This window comes from Lepus europaeus, chromosome 11, assembly GCF_033115175.1.
Source record: "Lepus europaeus isolate LE1 chromosome 11, mLepTim1.pri, whole genome shotgun sequence".
In the NCBI taxonomy this organism is placed as follows: Eukaryota; Metazoa; Chordata; class Mammalia; order Lagomorpha; family Leporidae; genus Lepus; species Lepus europaeus.
This window is the reverse complement of record NC_084837.1, coordinates 11,831,075-11,858,615: the sequence shown is the minus strand read 5'-3', so window position 1 is coordinate 11,858,615 and position 27,541 is coordinate 11,831,075. Positions and strand designations below refer to the sequence as shown.

At 43.5% G+C, this 27,541-nt stretch overlaps 1 protein-coding gene across 2 annotated transcripts; it reads left to right on the top strand.

Annotated features, from left to right (window-relative positions):
• The first annotated feature begins 218 nt into the window (after positions 1-218).
• Positions 219-26,967, top strand: MCEE (methylmalonyl-CoA epimerase). 2 transcript variants are annotated; one of them, XM_062204999.1, is made up of 4 exons: positions 219-318; positions 10,058-10,395; positions 21,437-21,566; positions 26,556-26,633. In XM_062204999.1, exons 1-4 carry the CDS (start codon positions 264-266, stop codon positions 26,561-26,563), a joined length of 531 nt encoding a protein of 176 aa, XP_062060983.1. In that variant the 5' UTR covers positions 219-263; the 3' UTR covers positions 26,564-26,633. The 2 variants fall into 2 exon arrangements, with proteins under 2 accessions (XP_062060983.1, XP_062060981.1); XM_062204997.1 differs by lacking the exon at positions 21,437-21,566 and having other exon boundaries at positions 220-318; positions 26,556-26,967.
• The last annotated feature ends 574 nt before the right edge of the window (positions 26,968-27,541 follow it).

Sequence of the window (27,541 nt, the reverse complement as noted above, 5' to 3'; positions counted from 1 at the left end):
GAGCTTCCACTGCGCTTGCGCAGGAAGGCGGGGTGGGAAACCGGAAATCGCCCCTGGTAGCCTTCTCCCGGCTTTCCGTTTGGCTTTCCATTGGGGCCACAAATGGCGATGCGTCACGGCTTTACGTTTCCGCCTCAGAAGCAGTAGCGCCGTCACCGTTCTAGCTTCCGGTATCGTCTTACGTTGCCACGCCCCCAGCTCCTCTGTCACCGCCCCTTCGGCCTCGTGCCCCGCCCCCCGCTTTGAGCGGGTCGCTTCCCAAAATGGCGCGCGCGCTGAAGGCGGTGGCGGCGACTGCGCGGGCCGCGAGCGCCGTAGGTGAATACCGGGCGCCTGCGGGGGCGGACGGGAGGCCAGGGGGCTGAGGAGGCCGCTGGGGGCGCGGCGGGCGGCTCGAACGCGCTGGGCTCCCCCAGAAGCCCCCAGTGACTGCTCAGCCCGGCACCCGGGTTTCCTCAGCGCTGCCAGCCCGGGAGCTGTGCGCGAATGGTTTTGCCTCTTTTTTATGTTCCGGCCGGAGAGGCGAGGGAACCCGTCCAGGGGGACAGGCGAGGCAGGGACAGCAGCAGACGGGAGTGGGGCGGCGCGCCCCGAGAGAGTGCGAGTCCTGCAGACGGTGCGTCCCAGCGCGCCCGGGCACCTGCTGGCCGCGGCCGGAGGTCAGCGCTGGAAGAATTCCGCACCGCGGTTCTTAACCCGGCAAGACACAGGCAGGCGTGCCTGGGGACATTCCTGGAGTTCTCTGCGCCTCCATTTTTAAAAACCAATTTTTAAGGGCTACACGCTCCTCCTTGTGCGTGTCTTTTCCTTCTCTTCTACCCTTCGTGCGAGGGCAAGCGTTCGTCTGAGATTTCCTGTGGGCGGAAAGTGCCAGGTGGTAAAAACGGGAGTTGCTCCTGGAGGTTTGGGATAAACCCTCCTAGCACCAAGGGCGTGAGCCTTTGTCAAGGTTGGATTTCTCTGCCCCACTATTGAAACGTGCGGGCCTGGTCAGCCTTGGAAGTCCGGGCTCAAACCGCATCGGCTCCTGGTTGAGCTGTGTAGGCTTTTTCCGCAGTCACCACATTCCTTGGTGGGCTCCCGTCGCAGGTCACCCAGGTTCAGTGAGAAGCCACATTCCAAGAACAGGTGCACCGGAACAGGGTTTAGCTGTCCCAGCGCTGCAGTATCTTACACATGAAAAATACCATAACACACCGAGCACCGCCTCCGTGAACTTGCGATTCACAGGTGGTAATAGCACACCCCAGCAGCCCTGCCTTTCTATGTGTAAACTGCAAGACAGTATCTACGCCACAGTACCCCAGGCAAAAGAGAAAGGTGTATTTACTCAGTTTGTGGAGTTCAAGTCCAAGACCAAGCAGCACCATTGGTTTGGCCTCTGGAGAGCGTGGTAGGGGCCAGTGGTGGAGCTCCTGCAGGGGAAGGTGCAGGTCGCAAGCCAGGAAGCAGCGCGGTTGGACACCAAACCAGGCTCTTACAACCCTGTCTAGAGAAGCATCTTCCTAGGGAATACCGTGCAGTGACCTGAGGACTCCCACCAGGCCCTGTCTCCTCCCATTAGTGCCACCCTGGGAACTGAGCTTCAACACAGGGGCCTGTGGGGAAACATTCGGCACCCAAACCAGATGTCCATGTCGTAGCATCTACCTTGGCAAGTAGCTCTTTGCAAAAAAGAGTCCTCTCTATTCTGTCTTGGAAAGCCATCTCTTAGAAAGTAGGAATTGCTCATAGAACATATACCAAAGATATTAAAATTTGAGAATCAAAAGAATGGTTCAGGGGCCAGTGTTGTGGCACAGCCGGTAAAGGCGCCACCTCCCAGCATCCCATATGGGTGCCAGCTTGAATCCCGGCTGCTCCGCTTTCAATCCAACTCCCTGCTAGTAATGTGCCTGGGAAAGCAGTGGAGAATGGCCCAAGTACTTAGGTCCCTGCCCCCCACAGGAGATCTGGAGGAAGCTACTGGCTCCAGCCTGGCCCAGTCCCAACCATATCAGCCATCTGGGAGCGAACCAGTAGATGGAAGATTCTCTGTCTCTCTCTCTCTCTCTTTGTAACTAACTTTCAAATAAGCAAATAAGTCTTAAAAAAAAATAAAAAGTGGTTCATCAGCTTTGGTGCCAGACAGTTTGAGGCCCAGCTTCGCCATTTAGCATAATGTTAAGGAACATTACTTAATCTCTGTCAGGCCTTTTTTTTTTTTTTTTTTTTTTTTTTTTAAATCTCTGAAATGGAGGACATAATATCTGATTCATAGAGTTGAAGGGTTACATAAAGTTCTTACTGAACTGTTGTCATTAGTTCTGTTTTATGGCCATGAAGTCTAGTGGGCAGATAGAGGCTGCTGTATCATGTCTATTGCAGTATTTGTAATTTCACAGTTTACTTTGGATTATGGATTTAGGCAAGAGTACCTAGGAGCACTGATGTATGTATAACTCTAGCAGTGAAATAAACCAATAGGTTTGTCCTGGGAATTTGAGGTAAAATTAGTACTATTCTACCCCATGGGATTCTGTCTTGTGCTGATGTTAAGTCCCAGTAGTTGGTAAAACATGGAGAGTGTGTGGAGACTGTTTGCGGTGTATTAGCATTGAGCATAAAAACCAGCCTGTAGGTTCTTCAAAGGCAGGTTTGTTATAAGTGTTACGTCATATTAAAAAGTTCATAAATTAAAACAGCTTTCTAAATATATCTCCTCAAACCAGATATGCAAAAATTCAGACTTAAAAAACTTTTTTCATGTTCTAAAATTAGAGAATGTAAAGGTTGCACAACTTTCCAAGTAGACAAAAAACTACTGAATTGTACACTTCAAATGGGTGAACTTTATGGCATGTAAATTATAAATCTGTTTTTAAAAACTGCTAACAGGCATGTGTGTTTAACCTAGAGTTTAAGATGCCTGTGTACCGTATTGCAGTATTGGGGTTCTATACCTGGCTGTAGTTCCTGACTCCAGCTTCCTGCTAGTCAGACCTGGGGAGATAACAGTGATGGCTTAAGTAATGAGGTTCTGCATCTATGTGGGAGACCTGAAATGAGTTACTAGCAGCTCCTGGCTTTGCTCTGGCTGTTGTAGGTATTTGGAGAGAAAACCAATAGCTGAGAGAGAAATATCTCTCCTCCCTCTGACTTCCAAATAAATAAATAAATAAATAAATATGACAGATCAGAATATTAAAAAAAAAACCTTATTACAAGAGGTTATTCACAATTATATGATAATTTAGACACAAATTTAAATCTAATTGCTTTAATAAGAACCATTAGCACATTTGAATATAAACCTTTGCAACTAAACCTTTACTTATTTGCAACAATGTTTGGAAAGCTTGGTCTGAAATAAGTGCAAAATCTCAAAAGAAAGGCAGTGATATTTTTAAGTCAAGGTGCTAAAAGTGATTAGCAAGTCTGCATGGTGAAGATAGGAATTAGATGCAACCAGATTTTCTAACATACCTATTACTTGTACACAACGTTCCTGACATGTATGAAAGTAGTTGATTTCTTTTTTAAAGATTTATTTTATTTATTTGAAAGAGTTACACAGAGAGAAGAGGGATAGAGGCAGAGAGAGAGAGGTCTTCCATCCGCTAGTTCACTTCCCCAGAAGGCTGCAACGGCCAGGGCTGCGTCAATCTGAAGCCAGGAGCCAGGAGAGTCTTCCAGGTCTCCCACGCAGGTGCAGGGGCCCAAGGACTTGGGCCATTTTCTACTGCTATCCCAGGCCATAGCAGAGAGCTGGATCGGAAGAGGAGCAGCCGGGACTGGAACTGGTGCCCATGTGGGATGCCAGCGCTTCAGGCCAGGGCTTTAACCCACTATGCCACAGCGCCAGCCCCCAGTAGTTGATTTCTTAAGTCTGTAGTTATTCATCTTCATGCTCTTGCTTTTTTTTTTTTTTTTTTAACACTCCTGCTTTTTAAGTATAGGCTACATTTATTCACATTTAGCTGTACATTGCAGTTTATTCCTGCAATGTAACCCTTATTGGAATAATCACTAATTATACATTGCAGTTCAAAGTAATGCAGTTCTGCTGCAGCTTTTTATAAGTGGCAGAGAAACCTGAATTTAAGGAGTTTTGAATTTTACCAGTTGGAGGGCAATCTGAAAGAAAAGTAAATAAAAAGGATGGAGGCGGGCCTGTTCATGCAGCAGTTAAGTCACCATTTGGGACACCCACATCCCATATTGGAGTGCCTGGGTTGAAGCTTCCTGTTAATTCACACTGTAGGAGGCCGCAGGTGAAGGCTGCCACCCACATGTAAGACTAGTGGAGATCCAAATTCCTGGCTTACGTCTGACCCAGCCTGGCTATTGGAGCATATTGGGTATGAACCAGCAGGTGGAAGATCTCTTTCCATCTCTCTCTTTCAAATAAAATGGAAAAAAAATTTTTTAGTATGTTTGTGGTAATCATTTCACAATGTATGTGCATATCAAAACATCCCATTGGGAGCAGGTGTTTAGTGGCTATTTAGGCTAAGGGTTAAAGTGCCTGCGTCCCATGTCGAAATGCCTATGTTTGATTCTTGGCTCAGGCTCCTGACTTCAGCTTCTCCCCATTTTAAACTCTGGGACATAGTGGTGATGACTCACCGCTGGCTGGGAGACCTAAATTGTTCCCAGTTCTTGGCTTGCTCCTTGACCCAGCCTCAGGGAAGCTGGGCATTTGGAGAATGAACCAGCAGGTATGCTCTCTTATTTTTCTCTCCCTGTCTCCTCCCAACCAAAAAATTGCTTTGTATACCATAAATATATACAATTCTTATTGTTAATTTTACCTCAATAAAATTGGAAAAATATCTTTAAAAGTTACTAAGAGTAAGAAAAAATAAAATTCTAAAAAGTTCAGATGACCAGCTTTTCAGGTACACATTTCTATTAAGTATCAGAATCTATCTTATTCTAACCCTTTTATTCTATGTTTCCCACCCAGCTTGTTTGGCCTATAATATTTCACCCAGAGTTTCTCTTGTTAGAATTTCAATTCTCCTGCTTTTTTGAGGCAAAATTTACTTAGCAATTAACCATTCAGAAATGTACAATGTGCAATTTGGCAGTGTTTATTTTGCTCGAAGTGGTGTGTAACCATCACTTGTACTTGGTTCCCAAACACCTCTGAAGGAAAGCCGTTCCTGTTGGTTACTCACTCCCTGCTCCCTCCTCCCTCCAGACCCTGGCAACCGCTGTTCTGCTTTCACTGTGGATTTAGCTCATCTAGATCTTTCATGTAAATGACCTTTTATATCCAACTCTGTCACTTAATGTTTTTGAGGTTCATTCTTCTTGTAGGGTATGTTGGGACTTCACGTCTAGATAATATTCTGTTGTTTGGCTACTGGGAATGTTGCTGTGAACATGAGTGTACAGTGTTTGTTTTGAGATCCTGTTTTCCATTATTTTGGATACTCAGGAGTGGAATTGCTGGGTGATACAGTAATTATATGTTTAATTTTTTGACGAACTGCCAAACTGTTGTATGGCAGCTGCACCATTGTAGACACTCACCTGCATCGTACAAGGGTTCCAGTTTCTCATATCTTTATCAACAGTTTTTTTTTTTTTTTCTTGGTTTCAGCCATCTTGGTGACATTGGAATAGTACCTTGTTGTGGTTTTGGTTTGCTTTTCCCTAGTAACTGATGCTGAGTATCTTATATGCTTGTTGACTGTTTTCATACCCTTATCCCTTCATTTTAAAGAAGCTGAATTATTGAAATCTCATTGGTATCACTGTATTTTTTTCTGTCATATTCCTAGAATATGTGCTTAAAGGACAATATAATATCAATAAAAATGAACTATTTCCCTCCTGTAGATTAGATAAGCCCAAATTGCCTCAAAGTCTTAATTTTTATAATAAAGATGCTGTTATTAAGACTGGCATTGTGGGATGGGGTAAAGCTACCACCTGAAATTCTGGCATTCTCTGTGAGTGCCAATATGTGTCCTGGCTGCTCCACTTCTAAGCCAGTTCCATGTTAATGGCCTGGGAAAAACCAACAGAAGATGACCCAAGTGTTTGGGCTGCTGCCACCCGTGTGAGAGATCCAGAAGAAGCTCCTGGCTCCTGGCTCCTGGCTTCAGCCTAGTGTGGCCAGGGTGTTGTAGATATCTAGGGAATGAACCAGCAGATGGAAGGTCTTTCTCTGTCTCTCCCTCTCTCTGTAACTTTGACTTTCAAATAAATAAATAATTTTTTTGGAGATACTATTATCTTTCTATATTTCTAACATGGAAAGGAGATTTTGTTATCTATTAAAAGGAGGAAGAACCCACCATTCTAGTAAACTTTTTTTCCTCTTTTCACTCTTAGAACCAGGGATAAAAAGTTATGAAATGGAATACTACACAGCAGTAATAAAAAAAACAAACTGAAATCCGGTCATTTGCAAAAAATGAATGATACTGGAAAACATCATACCATCATACTTAGTGAAGTAAGCCAGTCCCAAAGGGACAAACCATATGTTCTCCTTGACCTGTGATAACCAATGGAGCACCTAAAAGGCAATCTGTAGAAGTGAAACTGATACTTTGAGAAGCAGTGACTTGGAACAGCCCTTGTCTTGACTGTTGAGGAACAGTTTTTTCCTTTTCATACTATTTATTGAAGTCTTTACTTAACCTGAGATAATCATATTTGTATAAAGTTAATTGAAAATGGACCTTAGTGAAAAATAAGAGTGGGAATAAGAGGGAGGAGGAAGGGTGGGAAGAATCACCATATTCCTACAGTTGTAATCATGATGTATGAAGTTTGTAATTGTAAAGCTGTATAGATCTGTGTACATTCCTACAGACTTTTTTTTTTTTTTTTTGGACAGGCAGAGTGGACAGTGAGAGAGAGAGACAGAGAGAAAGGTCTTCCTTTTTGCCGTTGGTTCACCCTCCAATGGCTGCCGCGGTAGGCACGCTGCGGCAGGTGCACCGCACTGATCCGATGGCAGGAGCCAGGTGCTTCTCCTGGTCTCCCATGGGGTGCAGGGCCCAAGCACTTGGGCCATCCTCCACTGCCTTCCCGGGCCACAGCAGAGAGCTGGCCTGGAAGAGGGGCAACCGGGACAGGATCAGTGCCCCGACCAGGACTAGAACCCGGTGTGCCGGCGCCGCAAGGCGGAGGATTAGCCTATTGAGCCGCGGCGCCGGCCCATTCCTACAGACTTCTAAGGGTACAGTTTAAAAACTAGCAATAGGATCCCAAATCCCCTTAAGCTGGGTGGTAAAAATAGCATTGTTTTTAAAGATTTATTTAATTTATTTGAAAGACAGAGTTACACAGAAAAGTATAGACAGAAAGAGAGGTCTTCCATCCGCTGGGTCACTCTCCAGATGGCCACAACGGCTGGAGCTGCGCTGATTCAAAGTCAGGAGCCAAGAGCTTCCTCCAGGTCTCCCATGCAGGTGCAGGGGCCCAAGGACTTAGGCCATCCTCTACTGCTTTCCCAGGCCATAGGGAGAGCTGGATGGGAAGTGGCGCAGCCGGGACTTGATATGCCGGCATCATATGGGATGCCAGCACCACAGGCAGCAGCCTTAACCTATATGCCACAGTGCCGGCCCTGTAGATTTTGGATATTACTTCTTTAGCAGTTTCATATTTTACAAATATTTTCTCCCATTCTTTCTGTTGCCTCTTCACTTTGCTGATTCTTTTGCAGCACAGAAGCTTCTCAGCTTGGTATAATCTCATTTGCCCATTTTGGCTTTAATCACCTGTGCTTCTGGGGTCTTTTCCAAGAAGTCTTTGCCTATGCCAATGTCTTCCAGAGTTTCCCCAATGTTTTCTAGTGATTCGATAGTATCAGGTTGTAGATTTAGATCCTTGGTCCATTTTGAGTTGATTTTTGTATAAGGTGCAAGGTAGGGGTCTTGTTTCATACTTCTGCATGCGGAGATCCAGTTTTCCCAGCACCTTTGTTGAAGAGACTGTCCTTGCTCCAGCTCCTTTGTCAAAGATCAGTTGTTTATAGATGCGTGGATTGATCTCTGCAGTTTCTATTCCTTCCTATTGGTCTACATGTCTATTTTTGTGCTAGTACCAGGTTGTTTTGATTATAACTGCCTGTAGTATATCTTGAGATCTGGTATTGTGATTGCCTCTGGCTTTGTTGTATAAAATTGCTTTAGTTATTTGGGGTCTCTTGTGTTTCCGTATGCATTTTAGTATCATTTTTTCCAGATCTGAGAAGAATGTTGTTTGGTATTTTGATTGAGATCACATTGAATCGGTAAATTGCTTTCCATAGTATGGACATTTTGATAATATTCATTCTTCAAATCCACAGATATTGAAGATTTTTCCATTTTTTTGTTTCTTCTTGTATTTTTTGTTAATGTTTTATAATTTTCACCATAAAGTTCTTTTACCTCCTTGGTTAAATGTATTCCAAGACATTTAAGTTTTTCTGTAGCCATTGTGAGTGGGATTGATCTTAGAAGTTCTTTCTCAGCCATGACATTGTCTGTGTATACAAAAGCTATTGATTTTTGTGTGTTAATTTTATATCCTGCCACTTTAAGGTTTATGGTCTTAAATAAAACAAAATAGTACCACTTTAATTCTTGTTAAAACATAATTCCTATTAGCTAAAGCTCTGTGATTTTTGTTAAGAGCTAATGACCAGTTATGATCTTCATTTTGCTGTTTCATTAAGTGGTGTAGTTTCCACAAGATTGTACTTAAATGTCATACAAGTATATTTTCATTCTTGGGGGGTAATATGGCTCTTAAGGCCCAGTGTTTGGGGGAATATGAAAGGGCAGAGCAGTACCCCTTGCTGCCTTCTCAGTTACTGAATAAAATAGGCTTTCTTCATTTTAATTTTTTGAAAGGCAGCGTTTCAGAGAGAGGGGCAGAAAAGAAAGAAGGGCACAGACAGAGAGATCTTCTATCCACTGGTTCAGTCCCCAGATGGCCATAACAGCTAGGGCTGGGCCAGACTGAAGCCAGGAGCTTCTTCTGGGTCTCCTATGTGGGTGCAGGGGCCCAAGGACATGGGCCATCTTCCACTGCTTTCCCAGGCACATTAGCAGAGACCTGGATTGGAAGTGGAGCAGCCAGGACTCAAACCGGTGCCCATATAGGATGCTGGCTTTGTAGGCAGCAGCTTTACCCATTATGCCACAATACTGGCTCCAGTTGGGAACTCTCTTGATTTTTGCTTTATTTTTCCCCAATCAGGTATTTTCCTTAGTTGATAATCCATGATGTAAAATATACATTAAAAAGTATTGTGTGGTTAAGCCTTTAATGAATGTATTATGAAATAGAAGAAAAAAAACTGGGTGTAGATAAGGAAGGAGCTTGTTTGCTCTAATCATTGAAGTAAGTTGTTTCACTATTACAAACTTATCCTCTGTGAAATGCAAAGATTAGCAAGTAATTCTTAATGCACCACTATCCATTATACCTGCCAGTGAATACATATTTTTATGGAAAATGTCATTCTTTGTCCTGAAACTAGTTGAAGCTCAGAATTAGCTTTTTTTTTTTTTTTTTTTTTTTTAAAGAAGATTGATTTATTTCTTTGAAAGGCAGAGTTACAGAGAGGCAGAGGCAGAGAGAGGGAGAAGTCTTTCATCTGCTGGTTCACTCCCCAAATGACCACAATGGCTGGATCTGGGCAGAGTCAGTAGCTTCTTCCAAGTCTCTCACACGGATGCAGGGGCCCAAGCAGTAGGGCCATCTTCCACTGCTTTCCCAGGCCATAGCAGAGAGCTGGATTGGAAGTGGAGCAACTGAGTCTTGACCTGGTACCCATGTGTAATATGAGCAGAGCAGATGGTGGCTTTATCCACTAAAGCACAGCACTGGGCCCAGAATTAGCTTTTTAATTCTAGACAGTTATTTAAATGACTAGAGCAGAGTGAATAATTTTGACCTAGGTTTTTCCATTTATCCTTTCTGATTTATTTTCAGTAATCAAAAAGCATAGACATATAAATAATGAATTTTTGCTTGTATTATTTGTTTAGTTTTTGAAATTTTATTTGGAAGGGCATTAATTCTCAAAAGGAGGATAAGTGTCTGTTCAATTTTTCAGATTTTTTTTCCAGACTGCAAACTCTGACTCCAACGGTGAGAGCTATTTCCACATCACAGTCTGCACGTGAAATGGCAGATCCTGTTTGGAAGCTGGGTCGGCTCAATCATGTAGCCATAGCAGTACCAGATTTAGAAAAGGCCACGGCCTTCTATAAGAACATTCTGGGGGCCCAGGTCAGTGAACCGGTCCCTCTTCCTGAACATGGAGTATCTGTTGTTTTTGTCAACCTGGGAAATACCAAGATGGAATTACTTCACCCACTGGGAAGCGACAGTCCAATCGCAGGTTTTCTTCAGAAGAACAAGGCTGGAGGAATGCACCACGTCTGTATCGAGGTATTTTTATGATTGCGGTGCTTCGTGTTTAAGTCTTTTACAGAATGCCTGTGACTGTTCAGGACTGCATCACTGTCATCAGAAAGTTTTAGTAAGTTCTGTAAGGGGAAAGAGAATAGTAACTCTGCTCAGAGATGGGTCCATAGAAAAACTCTTTCCTGCTAACAGATTATAAAAAGTGATTTCAATGTATTTTCTTGAAGTCAGGATTTAAAAACTGCTATAAAGGCTACCAAAGTTGGCCAAAACATTAAGTCTTTACTCTCGGATTTGTTTATCATGTATGAAGTCCGATGTAATAGGAATACAAGTTCTTTCACTATCACAAGGTAATTAGGAGAAGCAAGTGGAAAGACTGTATAAAGTAAGATTTTTCCATCCACATGCCAAGTATTCTTGAAATTATTTTCTGTCCTTAAAATTCTAATAACTTGTTCCTTATTACAAAAGCAATGCATTTTTCAATTGCTATGATTATTAAGATCTTCTGAATCCCAGCTGCTAATAATTCCTAAAAAAAAAAAAAGAAAGAAAGAAAGAAATGTTAGACAAGAATATTCTCATTAGAGAACATTTATCTGTAGTTGTTCATGTTGGCTATAACTACCTTTCAGAATATGAGCAATACCAATTATGCTTCAATTTAAACTAATCTGATAGGACAACTCTTTCAGAAACAATGACATAATTAGTAGTTAGGACTTGTTCCTCATCAGGATACAGGCAGAGTGGACACAGAGAGAGAGAGATACAGAGAGAAAGGTTTTCCTTTTTGCCGTTGGTTCACCCTCCAGTAGCCGCTGTGGCCGGCTCATCGCGCTGATCCGAAGGCAGGAGCCAGGTGCTTCTCCTGGTCTCCTATGCAGGTGCAGGGCCCAAGGACTTGGGCCATCCTCCACTGCCCTCTCGGGCCATAGCAGAGAGCTGGCCTGGAAAAGGGGCAACCGGCATAGAATCCGGCACCCCAACCGGGACTAGAACCCGGTGTGCCGGCACCGCAAGGCAGAGGATTAGCCTGTTAAGCCAAGGCGCCGGCCGGTAAGTTGGTTCTATAGTGAATTCAAGTAGGTGTTCAGTTCATTATTGCAAACGTCTGTGAGGATGTGCAGTGTGTCCTGAGTGTGCTGAGTATCAGCAGTGAGTAAGACACAGAGACCACTCCACTGTGAGGAGAGGCAGGCACTGCGTGCTGTAATAGGTAGAATTAATACCTGTGTCTTCTCAGCAGCACACATGAGAAAGACAGTGGTTGCTCTTGGCAGGTTGAGGAGCGGGGAAGGCCTCACAGCACTGGAGTTGTAATGAACATGAAGAATTCCCCAGCAAAGCTAGAGAATAACATCTGGAGACCATAGAGTTACCATCGCAGCTAACACTGGGGGAGGCCCCTGGCAGCCCGGCACGTACTTAACTTGCATTCTTGTCTTTAATTCTCATTGCCACCTTTTGTTTTTTTAATAGAAAGCTTTTATTTAATAAATGTAAATCTCATAAGTAGAACTTTTGGATTATAGCAGTTCTTCCTCCCATACCCACCATCCCACCCCAAACCATCCCACCTCCTAATCTCTCTCCCATCCCATTCTTCACTAAGATTCATTTTTAATTATCTTTATATGCAGAAGATCAACACTATACTAAGTAAAGATTTCAATAGTTTGCACCCACACAGACACACAAAGTATAAAGTACTGTTTGAGGATTGGTTTTACCTTTAATTCTCATAGTACAACACATTAAGGACAGAGATCCTACATGGGGAGCAAGTGCACAGTGACTCCTGTTGTTGATTTAACAATTGATGTCAGTGATCACCTGAGGCTCTTGTCATGATCTTCCAAGGCTATGGAAGCCTCTTGAGTCCACAAACTCCGACGTTATTTAGACAAGGCCATAATCAAAGTAGAAGTTCTCTCCTCCCTTTAGAGAAGATACCTCCTTCTTTGATGGCCCCTTCTTTCCACGGGAATCTCACTCACAGAGATTGTTCATGTAGATCATTTTTTGCTACAGTGTCTTGTCATAGCCACCTTTGTGAGGCCACCACTGACCTGATCTGAACGGCGAGGAAACTGAGTCGGAGTGTAATTAACTTGTCCACAGTCAAACTAATGTAGATGGAAAGGCTGGCTTCTGACACCGGTGTGTTCTGATTCCAAGGTTTGCTGTCTTAACCAAGAGGTCTGTTACATTCATTGTATTAGCTAAGCCTAACGTTTGAGGTGAGAGGGGCTGGCAGTGGGTTACACCACTGCCTGTGACACCAGCATCCTATACAAGTATTGATTCAGGTCTTCGTTGTTCCAGTTCCGATCCAGCTCTCTACTAATGTGCCTGGGAAAGCAGCAGAAGATGGCACATGATTTTGGGCCCCTGCCACCCATGTGGGAGGACTGGCTGGAGTTCCAGGCTCCTGGCTTTGGCCTGGCCCAGCCCTGGCTATTAGAGCCATTTGAGGAGTGAGCCATGGAAGATGAGTCTCTTTCTGCTCCCAACCCCGTTACTCTACCTTTCAAATAAATAAATAAATAAATATTTATTTTAAAAAAACTGAGACAGGAGAACTGTAAAGTATTATACCAGGAAACTAAGCAAGGCCTAACACCTAGAATTTATTTCACTTTTAGAAGGCTTCTGTTGGCTACAGGTCTGTATTGGTAGACCTGAGGGTTTGTCTAAGTGCTCCCAGGATGAGAAACAAGACCACCTGCCTTTGAATCTACTGTTCTGTCTCCCACACTGCACTGTCTGGGTTCTACATCAAGAGAGCCCTTCAAAGGAAGCTGGCTCTGTGAGTTAGAAGTTCAGTTAAGTAAAGAATAATGGAAGTTCAGTGACATATCAGCAGATTGAAACGTGAAGATCCAAAGAGGGAAATGCAAATGTATATGAGGATAAAATGAAGGTAGGTCATGAGAAGAGGTATGAAAAGTGGCGACTTGATCCTTTAGCCTGGCACCCATCGCCATTATTCCTAACCGCCACAAAACAAAGTGGCTTAACTAGATTTATTTTTCTGTTCTTAGTCTGAAAGTGAACTGTCCCAACTGATGGGGCAGCCCTGCTGTCCATAACACATGAATTAGTGGGTTGCAGGTGTCACCCTTTATCAGCCAAAGAGAAAGGAAGGTGGAGAGAATATACCCCCTGTGCCTTGACGGAGAGGATCCAGACATTGTACAGATCGCATTGGCTTGGCCTTAGTCTGAAGGCTGCAAGGGAGACTGGGGAGTGTAGTCCCTGGCCCAGCAGTCTTGTGTCCTGCTTTGAATCGAGGGTGGCTATTATTAAAGGGAAGGAGAGGTGAAAGTCCTTGTCCATCAATGTTATGCTTGATGTTTTAAAACTATCATTGCCAGGACAGCGTGACGCTTTCTGAAAGGCAATATAAGAAGGAAGCATTTGAGAGTGATTGTTCCTCCTCTCAGAAGATTCACAGCAACGCTTCTGTTGTATACTCATAAACAAGCCTAAAAGGCCAGCGAAGTGCGAGGGGAGAGGATGTGGATCCTGACACCTTTTTGTTTTTGCTTTCTTTTTTACACTCTCTGTTTATTTGTTTATTGTCATTTGGGAAGAAGAGAGACAGCTCCCATCCTCTGGTTTACTACTTAAATACCTACAATGGCCAAGCTGAGGCTGGGACCCAGGAAGTCTTTCTTTTTCTAAGATTTCTTTATTTATTTTGAAAGTCAGAATTACAGGGGCTGGCGCCATGGCGCAGTGGGTTAATCCTCCACCTGTGGCACCGGCATCTCATATGGGCACCAGTTCTAGTCCCAGCTGCTCATCTTCCAATCCAGCTCCCTGCTATGGCCTGGGAAAGCAATAGAAGATGGCCCAAGGGGCCCCCTGCACCCACGTGGGAGACTGGGAAGAGGCACCTGGCTCCTGGCTTTGGATTGGTGCAGCTCTGACCATTGCAGCCATTTGGGGAGTGAACTAACAGAAGGAAGACCTTTCTCTGTCTCTCCCTCTCACTCTGTAATTCTAGATCTCAAATAAATAAATAAAATCTTTAAAAAAAAAAAAAGTCAGAATTACAGAGAAGAGAGACAGAGAGATCTTCCATCCACTGGTTCACTCTGCAGATGGCCACAATGGCCAAGGCTGAGCCAGGCTGAAGCCAGGAGCCAAGAGCTTCATCTGGATCTTTTTTTTTTTTTTTTTTTTTTGACAGGCAGAGTGGATAGTGAGAGAGAGACAGAGAGAAAGGTGTTCCTTTTTGCCGTTGGTTCACCCTCCAATGGCCGCTGCGGCCGGCGCATCATGCTGATCCGAAGCCAGGAGCCAGGTGCTTCTCCTGGTCTCCCATGGGGTGCAGGGCCCAAGGACTTGGGCCATCATCCTCCACTGCACTCCTGGGCCATAGCAGCGAGCTGGCCTGGAAGAGGGGCAACCGGGACAGAATCTGACGCCCCAACCGGGACTAGAACCCGGTGTGCTGGCGCCGCAAGGCGGAGGATTAGCCTGTTAAGCCACGGCGCCGGCCTCATCTAGATCTTTTACATGGTGACAGGGGCCCAAACACTTGGACCATCTTCTGCTGCTTTTTCAGACTATTAGCAGGGAGCTGGATTGGAAGTGGAGCAGCCAGGACACAAACCAATACCCATATGGGATGGCAGTGTTGCAGGCGGTGGTTTTACCCTCTCTACCACAACACTGGCCCAAGGAGCCAGGAGTTCAGTCGGAGTCTCCATGTGTGTGGCAGGGACCTATCTATTTGAGCCGACAACTGCAGCCTCCCAGGGTGTCCCTTAGCAGGAAGCTGGAATGAGGAACAGAGCCCGGACCAGGTCACAGGCATTCCGACGTGGATGCAGGGATCCCTACCAGTGGCTTAACCCTAGGCCACATGCCTACCCAGTTCTGCTTCTTGATGGGAGGAGTAGCAGAAAGCCTGTGGTTATGTTCTACAAGTTCTACAACCATCAGCACATTAATATGTCCTAAGTAAAAGGAAAAGTGTGAGACGGTAAAAGCTCTAGAATGGCTTATTTTCATACTGCTGGTAGTGGGGACCTGCAGCATTCATGACAAGAGCAGACAACCTGCCTCTCCTTTCTAAAAACAAGGACACTCAAAACATTTGTACTTGATGATGTAGAAAGTTGGTAAGCGGCACATGTATAGCAATTATTACTTCAGCAGTGGTTTTGGACTTGGACACCGTTCAGAAACGTATCTTCTGATAACGCTCTCAGTTCTCTACCTCTATGGTTCGGCGCCTTTTGTTTTTTAATGGAAATCCTGCTTTTATATTTATTCCAACTATTGGATAATTAACTTTCTGCTATCTAAGTATCGCAAGGGCACTTAGCGTTCTTTTTCATTGGGACCTCGTGTGAAACCTCTGTTATGGGCATGCTCTGCAGCTTTTGGTTGACTCAAGAAAATGTCTCCTACGTGACTGGTATCTCACCATGTTCCAGCACTTTCTGTCAAGATCGTGTCTTGGTTTCCATTTTCTCTTGTGAGGTTTGCCTAAATTTCTTGTGGCTTTGCCTTTCACCAGAGGACGTTTAGAAAACGTCTTCCTTAGTATCTTCTCTTGCCTGTGCAGTTGTCCCATGGTGCTCGTAGGAGATTGATGCCAGACGCTCAGTCCCTGACGTAAAATGACATGGAGTTTGCATAGATGGCGAGCGTCTGCTCACATCTTCCTGTGTACTTACGTCATCTCTAGATTACTTGTAGAGCCTGAAGCCATGCAAATGCTATGTAAATGGTTGTTATGCTGTATTGTTAGGGAATAATGACAAGAAAAAAGTCAGTAGATATTCAGTACAGACATACTTTTTTTTCTGGATATTTTCATTCCATGATTTGTTGATTCTGAAGATGCAGAATACTAGCTATATACAAACTTAGTTACCTGCTACTGTCTAGCTTCGTCTGTGTTTCGGCTACCAAAGCCCCTTCTTGACATGACAGAACCAAATTCGTCACTTTTGCTTCTGCCTGAGGAGACAGGTTCTGGTTCCAGGTAGACCTGTTCAAGTTTTCACTGGATAATTTGCCAGACAGCAAAGTTATACAACAGATTTGTATTTGAGTTGTAAACAAATCCTTCCATGCTGGTAGATTAACAGTTACTGCTGTAAAACTCCCATGTAGTTTACCCATTCCAGAAGAGCTTCCATGCGATCTGTCAGAAGCTCACCTCAATTCAGCAACTGAAGGGTTAGTACCTGGCACAAACAGGGTCCTCCAGGACATGCTACAGGATAAGGCCTTTTCTATTCTGTTTGGTTGTTACTTTTTTCAGTGTTTTTCTGGTCCTAAAGTATTTTTAGTAGGATCCTAACATTCACTGTACAAAGTTCTGGATAAAGTCCCTGTTCATCCTGCTTGCTTCATTTATTTACAAATGCTCTGCCTTTGCCATAGAGGATTAGAAGTGACTGAAACACAGCCTGGAAGACACAACATAGTGCAAGTTAGAACAAAGAGAAAATGTAGGGCAAGATAAAACTAAAGGTAAGATCGTTGTACCTAGTCCTTCTGTCAAATACTGCTTTCTAATTGCCAAAACGAAAAGGAAAATAGTTATAAGAGTAATTATGGTGCCGCCGCCTTTCCATCTCTTCCCTTCCTGAAGACTTTGGGTAGGGCAGAACAGAATCGTCCACCTTGGTAGGGAGAGCTTCGTGGCCCAAAGTAGGGTACTGGGGATCACACGAGTGAGGAGGGCATCCATGAATTAGGAGCCCCTGTATAGGAAAGCCAGAGATCTCATAGGGTGCTCGAGTGAGGGCCGGTCCAGGGCAGGGTGTCAAGAGTCTGAGAAGGATGGAGTGGGAGCCTGTACCCCCAGAAACACCCTGGCGTGGGGTGTCAGAGTGAGGAGGGCATCAGAAGGGAGGCCAGCCTGCAGTGGATTGGACACTTATGTGTCTCCCCACCTCCAGTCCTTATGTTGAAATTATAATCTCCGATGGTGTTAGGAGGTTGGGCCTATTGGAGGTGAATGGGTCCTGAGGGTGGAGCCCTCATGGTGGGAGTGTGCCCTTACTTCAGAGAGCTGCTAGCCACCCCTGCCCCTGGGTGAGTTTGCAGTGAGAAGTTCACCACCCGTGAGACTGGCTCTGCTGGTGCTCTGATCTTACACGCGCCACCTCCAGAAGTGGGAGCAGTAAATGTTGCTTAGAAGCTGCTGGTTTACGCAGCCCGACAGACTAAGACAGCCTGGGTGGTGCAGGGGTTAGACCACAGCACGGGGCACGGGGCGGGGAGCCCGTGCTGAGGGTGTTACTGCATGTGACTTCGAGGTGATCCTTACTGTGACAGGCCCATGAGGAGCAGCATGAGAAAAGTAGTTTTAAAGAAATGCAGGAATTTTAACAGTTGTATTTTCTGAGTGGTTACACATGAGGTGATTTATTTTCCTGTTTATGTTTTTGTGTATTTTATAGATCGTTTCCCACCACACATACATATTCCTTATGAAAGAAAAATTACATAAATTGAAAGTAAAAGATTAGTGAGGTGACTTATGTCCTGCATGCTGAGGAATGTCTGTTCTTCAATCAATGAGGGAGAAAAATTTTTTTAAAGATTTATTTTATTTCTTGAAAAACACAGTTATAGAGAGAGATAGAGAAAAAGAGAGAGGTCTTCCATCCGCTGGTTCACTCCCCAGATGGCCACAATGATTGGAGCTGCGCTGATCCAAAGCCAGGAGCCAGGAGCTTCTTCCAGGTCTCCCACGTGGGTGCAGGGGCCCAAGGACTTGGGTCATGCTCCATTACTTTCCCAGGCCATAGCAGAGAGCTGGATGGGAAGAGGAGCAGCCAGGACTAGAACCGGCACCCAGATGGGATGCCGGCGCTTCAGGCCAGGGCTTTAACCTGCTGTACCACGGTGCTGGCCCCAGAAGAAAATTCTTTCTTTAAAAATTCCCTCCTCATTTTGCCTTAGTTCCACTAGAGATCACCAGTTACCAGATGTGAGGATTCCATAGAGTGATAAAATTCCCAGAGAATAAAGGACTCCAAAAGAGAGCAATTTAGTGAAGTTTTTCACTCTGCGTGTTACTAAGGACATATTTATTTATTTTTATTTAAAGATTTTATTTATTTATTTATTTGAGAGGCAGAGTTATAGACAGTGAGAGGAGGAGAGAGAGAGAGAGCGAGGTCTTCTGTCTGTTGGTTCACTCCCTAAATGGCCTCAATGACCGGAGCTGTGCCGATCTGAAGCCAGGAGCCAGGAGCTTCTTCTGGGTCTTCCACGAGGGTGCAGGGGCCCAAGGACTTGGGCCATCCTCCACTGCTTTCCCAGGCCACAGCAGAGAGCTGGACTGGAAGAGGAGCAGCTGGGACTAGAACCAGCGCCCATATGGGATACCGGTGCCAGAGGTGAAAGATTAACCTACTGCTCCACGGCGCTGGTCCCGTAAGGACATATTTTAAAGCTATCATCCAATATTAACATTTTATAAAAGAAAGGACATTTTATTACCAAAAAAAAAAAAAAAAGAGAGAGAGAGAAAAAAGAAAGGAGAAATCTTCTTGGAATAAGAGTCCTATCAGATACGTCTGGTTTTCTGTCAGTTTGTTTTGTGTTTTACTGTTAAGTGGTGATGACTTCAACTGAGGCCAGAATTTGGAAGCACTGCGCAGGGTCACTGCCGGCCTAGAGAGCAGGTTGGGAGCCTAGGTAACAGGTTCCCTTCTGAAACTGTCTTCGGGAGCACGCATGCCTGGAACCATCTGATCCCTGTGCAAAATGACAAGCTTGTGGATGTAATTCACTTAGTTTGTAGCTTTGGAGAAAGAGACAACTAAAACATAAATATGTAATTCAGACTTTTCAACTTCAACGGATTTACCCCACTTTGAGGATTGAATTCATTTATTATTGATACCAGTGAACACCATTACAATTTTATAGAAAAGAAAACCTATGCTTATTTACTCATTCAAAATGCATGCACTATTAAAATTGGCATATTATTTCTTGTTCATAAAATTTAGCACTGAACACCTTAAGGTTAAGAGATGTTGTTTAGTCCAGTGCTTTGCCTTCAAACAAACAAGACTACATTGGCATTTTCCAATGGGGCAGCAGAGGACTCCAGAGGATATGACTTACCTGAGCATTTATTTACCTTTATATTTAGACTGCTGTCACTCTTCATTCACAGATGACAGAAGGAAATCAACACATTCCCAGACACAAAGCACCTCTCCTCACCTCATCCCCCACAAAAAACAAGGCTGGCATGGCACAGCAGGTTAAGCTCCACCTGCCACACTCATCCCATTTCAGAGGGTCAGGTGGAGTCCTAGCTTTTCTGCTTCCAATCCCTCCTAACGCACCTGGGAACACAGCAGAAGATGGCCCAAGTGCTTAGACCCCTGCACCCATGTGGGAGACCTGGATGGAGTTCATGGCTCCTCACTTCAACCTGGCCCAGATATGGCTGTTGTGGCTATTTGGGGAGGGAACTAGCAGATGAAAGATGTGTGTGTGTGTGTATGTGTGTGTGTGTATGAGAGAGAGAGAGAGAGAGAGTGAGCTTGTTTCTCTGTCATTCTGTCATTTCAAATAAATAAATCTTTAGGGGGGAAAAAAAAAGCTAGTAAGAAGTTGAAGTAAAAAGCAAATAGCCTAGAGTTGTACAGAGCTATATGATGCATGACTGTAATTGTTTGAAGGACCATAAAACCAGTTCTAAAAGACCATAAAAATCCTTTTGTTTTTTGTTATGGGTTATTATTGACTGTGTTATTTTTATTACTTATGGGGACAGACTTAATTTCCCAAATAAAATTGCCTTGCATTTCTTATAACTATTGCATCTACTTTCAATTCAGAAAATTAAGACATTGTCATTTCATTCTTTTTACTACCACCAAACAAAACATTAGGAATACTCTTAAAGAACTGTAAATTTTATAGCAACACTAACAAAAAGATGAATATAGTATAAGATCTTTAAAATCAAAGTTAGTGAAAGAAATCGCAACAGAAACAAATACTAGTCCAATGTCGATTAGGCTTTTAAAAATTAACATTAAATCATAGAAGTGTTTCTTGGTTTACAGGTGTTTTTTAGACTATGAGATCTTGCACAAGCAGGATACTAAAAATCAGAATCCAGCATCAGCCTTGGAAGTGTTTGTGCTTGGATAGAATGTGCTATAAATGAAAATATTCATGATCGTATGTAGAATAGAAGTTACCAAAAAGATGCTATGAAAAAAGTTATGCGTATATTATGAAATTTTTCAAACATAGGAGAAGTAGAAAAATAAAAACATGTAGTGAATTCCCATATTGCCATTACGCAGATTCAACATCTCCAAGATCTTGCCATATTTACTTCATTGGTCTTTTTCCTTTGTTAAAACATTATAAAGTAATTCACATCTTTCTACCCTTATTCAAATTGTGTCTATAACCACAATGACATTATATTGTCCAAAATTAAATTTAAATCTTTTTGTCATATCTATATACAGTCCATAAATCAAGTTTCTAAGATTGACCAACAAATGTCTTTTTATAGTTCATTTATTTTTGTTTTTTTAATGTTTATTTCCATCTACTTGAAAGGCAGAGCTGAGTAGGAGGAGTGAAAATACATCTTCCATCCACTGATTCACTCCCCAAATCCCCACATGCACCCAACAGCTAGGGCTGGCCCAGGCCAAAGCCAAGAGCCCAGAACTCCATCAGAGTCTCCCATGTGCGTGGCAGGGGCCCAAGTACTTCAGCCGTTACCTGCTGCCTCTAGGATGCATTGGCAGGAAGCTGGATTGGAAGCAGGGGAGCTGGGACTCCAGGTGGCACTCCAGTATGGAAAGCAGGCAGTGCTTGCCCCAGTTGGTTTGTTCTAATTAGTATCCAAAGGCTACTTATTACAAATGGTGGTTAATCTCTTTAGACCTTAAAAAAATTATCAACACTTTCATTAGTATGACACATTTAATGAACCAGTATTGATGCATTATTAACTAAAATCTATCCTTTATTCAGAGTTCCTTATTTTATTTTATTTTTTTAATGATTTATTTTATTTATTTGAAAGAGTTACAGACAGAGGCAGAGACAGAGAGTGAGATCGTCCATCCACTGGTTCACTCCAGATGGCTGCAACAGTCGGAGCTACGCCGATCCGAAGCCAGGAGCCAGGAGATTCCTCCGGGTCTCCCACGCGGGTACAGGGGCCCAAGGACTTGGGCCATCTTCCACTGCTTTCCCAGGCCATAGCAGAGAGCTGGATTGGAAGAGGAACAGCCGGGACTCAAACCGGCACCCATATGGGATGCTGGAACTTCAGGCCAGGGCATCAACCCGCTGTGCTACAGTGCCGGCCCCCCAGGTTTCCTTAATTTTTATCCAGTGTCCTTTTTCTGTTCCAGGAGCCCATCCAGGATATCACATCACTTTTGGGTATCCTGTCTCTCTATCTTTTTTTTTTTTTTTTTTTAAGATTTTATTTATTTACTCGAGAGGTCGAGTTACACAGAGAGAGAGAGAGAGAGAGAGAAAGGTCTTCCATCTGTTCGTTGAGCTGATCCCAAGCCAGGAGCCAGGAGGATCTTCCACAAAACCCAACCTCCTGGACCAGTTTTCACTGCTTTCCCAGCATACAAGCAGAGAGCTGGGACATGAACCGGTGCCCATATGGATGCTAGCGCAGCAGGTGGAGGCCCAGCCCACTACACCACAGCGCCAGCCCCTGGTATCCTGTCTCCTTAGGCTCTTCCTGCCTGTGACAGTTTCTGAGACTCTCCCTGTTTTTGATGACCTTGACACTTTTAGGATTTTTGGGCAGTTATCTTCTATCCTGTCCTTCATTTGAGGATTTTCTGATGCTTTTCTCATGATTAGACCAGGGTTGTGGATTTAGAGGAAGAAGACCACAGAGGTAAAGTACCTTTCTCATGCAGCATGTCAAGGATGCATACTGTCAGCGTGACTACACTGCTGGTGTTAACTTGATCCCCTAACTGAGGACGTGTTCTCAATTGTTTCCACTGTACATTTCTACTGTACATTTATCTCTTTATTTCTTGTCTATGCTTTGCTCTTTGGAAGAGTCATTATGCGAGGCCTAGACTTAAGGAATGGAGATTTATGCAGTATGGAGTTGTGGGTGTTTGTTTTATACTTTGGGTTATAATCTAATACTACTGTATTTTGTTCCTTAAATCGTTCCAGCTTTCAGTTGGCTTTTGGGTCCCTTTGGTTTTTGTATCCCTTCTGGTTTTGTGTCTTTGTTTATTTTTAGTGCTTTTTTACTTTCTTAGCAAGATGCTCCACATTTGTCTTCTATATTCCCTGCCTTATTCCTAGAACCATCAGTTATCAAGGAACCCTGGTCCTAACACTGAAGAATCATATTAGAAATGAAGATCTATGCTGTTAGTGTGCTTATGGCTAGAGACGTGTCACAGCTTCTAGTCCCTCTAGCTAACACAGTAAGGAGATATGGAGATGAATGTGTATAGAAACGGTTGGTATACACACACATATCTAAAAATGTCTGTGTAACTACATAAAGTTCATGAGATGTTCTACTCATAAACTCCTGAGTTCATCTTTTTTTTTTAAAGATTTATTTATTTATTTGTAATTCAGAGTTACACAGAGAGAGGAGAGGCAGAGAGAGAGCAAGAAAGAGAGAGAGGTCTTCCATCTGATGGTTCACTCCCCAATTGGCTGCAATGGCTGGAGCTGCGCCGATCCGAAGCCAGGAGCCAGGAGCTTCATCCGGGTCTCCCACGTGGGTGCAGGAGCCCAAGGACTTGGGCCATCTTCTACTGCTTTCCCAGCCAAAACAGAGAGCTGGATCAGAAGTGGAGCAGCCGGATCTCAAACCGGTGCCCATATGGGATGCCGGCGCTTCAGGCCAGGGGGTTAACCCACTGTGCCACAGCGCTGGCCCCCTGAGTTCATCTTTATGTTTTGAAATCTAATCCTATACCACATGTACCACTCTAGCCTTTTCCCTTGCTCATCTAAAGCTTCCCTTTCCAACAGAGAAAAGCTATTCACCAACCATTTACTTAAATTCCTCAATTTCAGTATGCATACATAGCAGTTGTAGCAGTTTTCTATGGCTGCTGTAATAAAATTAAAACAACAGAAATTTATTTTCTCATAGTTCTAGAGACTGAAAGTCCAAAATCAAGAGGTAAGAAATATGGAGGAGAACACAGAGTAAGAGAGATTCCTGGGGCACCAGCATTCCATATATATGCTGGTTTGAGTCCCAGCTGCTCCACTTCCAATCCAGCATCCCTGCTGATGGCCTGGGAAAGCAGTGAAAGATAGCCCAAGTCCTTGGGCCGCTGCACCATGTGGGAGACCCCAGGGAAGCTCCTGGCTCCTGGCTTTGGATCAGCACAGCTCTGGCTGTTGCGACCATTTGGGGAGTGAACCAGTGGATGGAAGAGCTCTCTGTCCCTCTCTCTGTAACTCTGCCTTTCAAATAAATAAATAAGTCTTTAAAAAAATCTTAGCAGGGAACAGTTTGAGACACAGAAAAGGATGAAAGAGAAAATAGAATAGAAGCAATAGAAATAGTTGACAAGGATATTGTCAATCTAACGTAAGCATCAACCCACAGATACAAGTAAAACCACACCTAAGCTCATTGTAGTCAAGCTAAAAACCAAAGATGAAAAAATTTTAAAACATCAGAGGAAATAAAGACATAGAAATTATAGAATACCATAGTTTATAATGGCATTTTTTGAGTGCTGACAAAAAACTTATCAATTTAAAATTATTTTTTAAAGATGTATTCATTTGTTTTGGTAGAGTTACAGAGAGACAGCGATAGAGAGCAATATCTTCCATCTGCAGGTTCTCTCCCAACATGGCCCCAAAGGCCAGCGCTGGGCCAGGCCAAAGCCAGGAGCCAGGAGCTTCATCTAGGTCTCCCATGTGGGCGCAGGGGCCCAAACACATGAACCATCTTCTGGTGCTTTCTCAGGCACGTTAGGAGGGAGCTGAATCGGAAATGGAGCAGCCGGGACATGAACCAGTGCCCATATGAGATGCTTGCACTGCAGTTGGTAGCTTAACCCCCTGTGCCACAGTGCCGGACCCTATAAAATTCTAATTCCTGTCCAGGTGGAAAAACAGATCGATGTATCCCCCTCCTCAAACAAACGCTATGGACAAAACTTGAAACAGTGGTTCCCTAGCACTGGACAACAGAGCATTGAAATCTGAGAGAGGGAAGCCAGAGATGGACACCAGTGTCCCAGCTTCCTGGCTGGAGAGTTTCCAGGCTGCGGTGCAGGAATGGGGAGTCCAGGTGGAGCTTAGCAGTCCTCCTGAGTTGAGCTGGTGTCGGAGTCTGCGTAGGCTTCACTCGGGGAAAGGGTTGGAAAGGAGAGAGCTGCCCAGATGTGTCCCAGAGATCTGCGGCTTCCATGCCTTCATCTGAGTAGAGCGTGTGTGCTCAGAAGTTACCTGAGGCTGGAACAGAAGCCCTTGGGAAGATGAGCAGGAGTCGTCCTCACAGAGGTGGGAATGTTTCTGGCCACAGTGGGAAAATCTGTGTCTCAGAACACTGGACAGAGCACTCAGAGGGACTTAGTCTTAGTGGTTAGGAAGATTAGTTCTTCACTAAACACTGCTTCATCTCGCCTGAACAGCAAGCAAAACTCTAGAATGTTGATAGGAATTTGTAATAAATACTAAAAATAGGGGTCAGCGCTGTGGCATAGTGGGTAAAAGCTGCTGTCTGCAGTGCTGGCATCCCACATGGGTGCTGGTTTGAGTCCCAGCAGCTCCACTTCCGGTCTAGCTCTCTGCTATGGCTTGGGAAAGCAGTGGAGGATGGCCCAAGTCCTTAGGTCCCTGCACCCACTTGGGAGACCTGGAAGAAGCTCCTGCCTCCTGGCTTTGGATCTTGGGTCGGCACAGCTCTTGCTGTTGTGGTCATCTGGGGAGTGAGCCAGTGGATGGAAGACCTCTCTCCCTGTGTCTCTGCCTCTCTGTAACTGCCTTTCAAATAAATACTCTTTAAAAAAATAAATAAATACTAAAAATAAGGCCAACAATATCTAACATTAGGATAAATGCACTAGTGAGGTTGCTCCCATGCCCTGCTTGTATTGCATGCTGTGTTTTGAAAATAATGAGAATAGGCCAGCTACAGTGCAAGAGAGCATGGCCTGAGCTATAGTCAGAATCTCAGCATGACTGATATACTCATGAGGCTTAAAAAGAAATGTGAGGGATACAAGTAGAATATATACTATTGAATAAATCATAGTTTATATTAACATTTAGTATCATCAGTAGTTGTTTGATCAGTTTTTGAATCGATTATATAATCCTTGGCTCTTTGGAAATAAGTGGAATAAATATTAACATAGTATGGTGGATCCAGGGGCGTTACATTATTCTCTGTTCTTTACATTTGGAATGCTGTCAGATCTTTAAAATCTATAATGATTTATGACTGCCTAGGAAAGCGGACACACGTATCATACCCTTCTATCCATTACTGGGTTCTCACTCCGTAGGGGTGTCTTTCCTGGGTAGAGGAGGCTAATTCCCTGAAGAGATACATTTGCTCCTTTTCTAGGCTGTCAGCAAATAGAAAACAAAAATATTTTAGAAGACAGTTATGAAATTGTAAAAGAATGGAGAATAGCATTTTGATGTTGGTTTAGTGGCGATGTTCATGAACTCATAACAAGTTTTCGGCAGGGGGAGGCTTAGGTATCAGGGCAACCCTCTGACTTGTGGAGTACCTTGTGCCATAAATCATGCTAGCAGCTTATTATCTGTTCTCTGATTTTACTCATAGTCCATATATGTAATAGAACTCAGATGAGAAGTCCAAAGCCCTGAAGGAAAAAGGTTGCCCCAAATCATTTAGCAAAAACTACCAGAAGAAACTATTATGAAATATAGTATACATGATTTAAGTTATAAGGGAAACATTTACTCATAGTGAGAATCCTTAAGTATTGCATTTGCTCACCTAGGAAAATGTAGACGCTTCTTTTGCTTCTCTGAAAATTTTAGGTTTATTTCTTGGGATTGTTTAAGAATAGTCCTGCCCAAAGGCAGAGAAAATAGCCTACCTGAGCTCTCAGGGCTCCTTCCGAGTCTTGTAATACTGCAGCCTGGTTTATTTATGATCTCTAATGTGTCTGTGTGTTTCTTTTCTCAAGGTGGATAATATAAATGAAGCTCTGATGGATTTGAAGAAGAAGAAGGTCCGTAGTCTAAGTGAAGAGGCCAAAATAGGGGCACATGGAAAACCAGTGATTTTCCTCCATCCTAAAGACTGTGGTGGAGTCCTTGTGGAACTAGAGCAAGCTTGATATATATGTACAAGAAACTAAGTTCATTAACCTGAAAAAAGCCTTACTAGACACTGCCAGAATGGACTGTGATGTTGATCCTTCACTGCTCCCATCGCTTGAAAGTTCAAAAGAAAAAGCTTAATTACAGAAGGGTTAAAATACATATACATTATGTGGGTATTTCTTGGATTAATAAGTATATGTGTTAATTTAGATTTGGAGAAAACTTTATTAAGTACTTGGGGAAAATTATTAAAATCATATTCATACAAATTAATTATTTCTGTCCTAAAATGGAGTCTGAGTACAGTGTGTTAGCTGTGTCAAAGTAGGTGTGTGGCATGATGGACACAAAGCAGTTGTGAGAGTACACCTGACAGTGGCATGGCTGTGTGTTTGAGAAAAAACTACCTTTAAACTTGGCATATGATTGTGGGTGCCTGGATAGCTGAATTTTTTTTTTAATTGGTAGTAATGTATAGAGTTGTCTATCACTTTACTGCTAGAATACCATAATAGAAGAATATACAAATAGAAACCCACTGCCAAGGAGGTTAATGTACAACTGGGAAAAGTACAGCATTGAGCAAATGTAAATAGTTACAAAAAAACATGTGAATAAGTTAAAAGGTAGAGGAGAGGGGGAAGGAATATATGTGTCAGAAAATAAGCTTAGAGGAATATCAGGTTCCAGTCAGACTCTCAAATAGATTAGAAACAAGTATACGAACTTAAGGATTACAGATGGATAGATGCATGGAATGTGCAGTGTGTAGGAAGGTGGTTAAGTTCCTGAATGCTGAGTAGATGGGTAGGTGGGTAGACACTGAAGCATGTTACAGAAGACGTTA

Coding starts and splice junctions, on each gene's coding strand:
- MCEE (XM_062204997.1), top strand. CDS start 264: ATGGCGCGCGCGCTGAAGGCGGTGGCGGCGACTGCGCGGGCCGCGAGC. Junction 319..10,057: donor GCGGGCCGCGAGCGCCGTAG/GTGAATACCGGG, acceptor TCAATTTTTCAG/ATTTTTTTTCCAGACTGCAA. Junction 10,396..26,555: donor TGCACCACGTCTGTATCGAG/GTATTTTTATGA, acceptor TCTTTTCTCAAG/GTGGATAATATAAATGAAGC.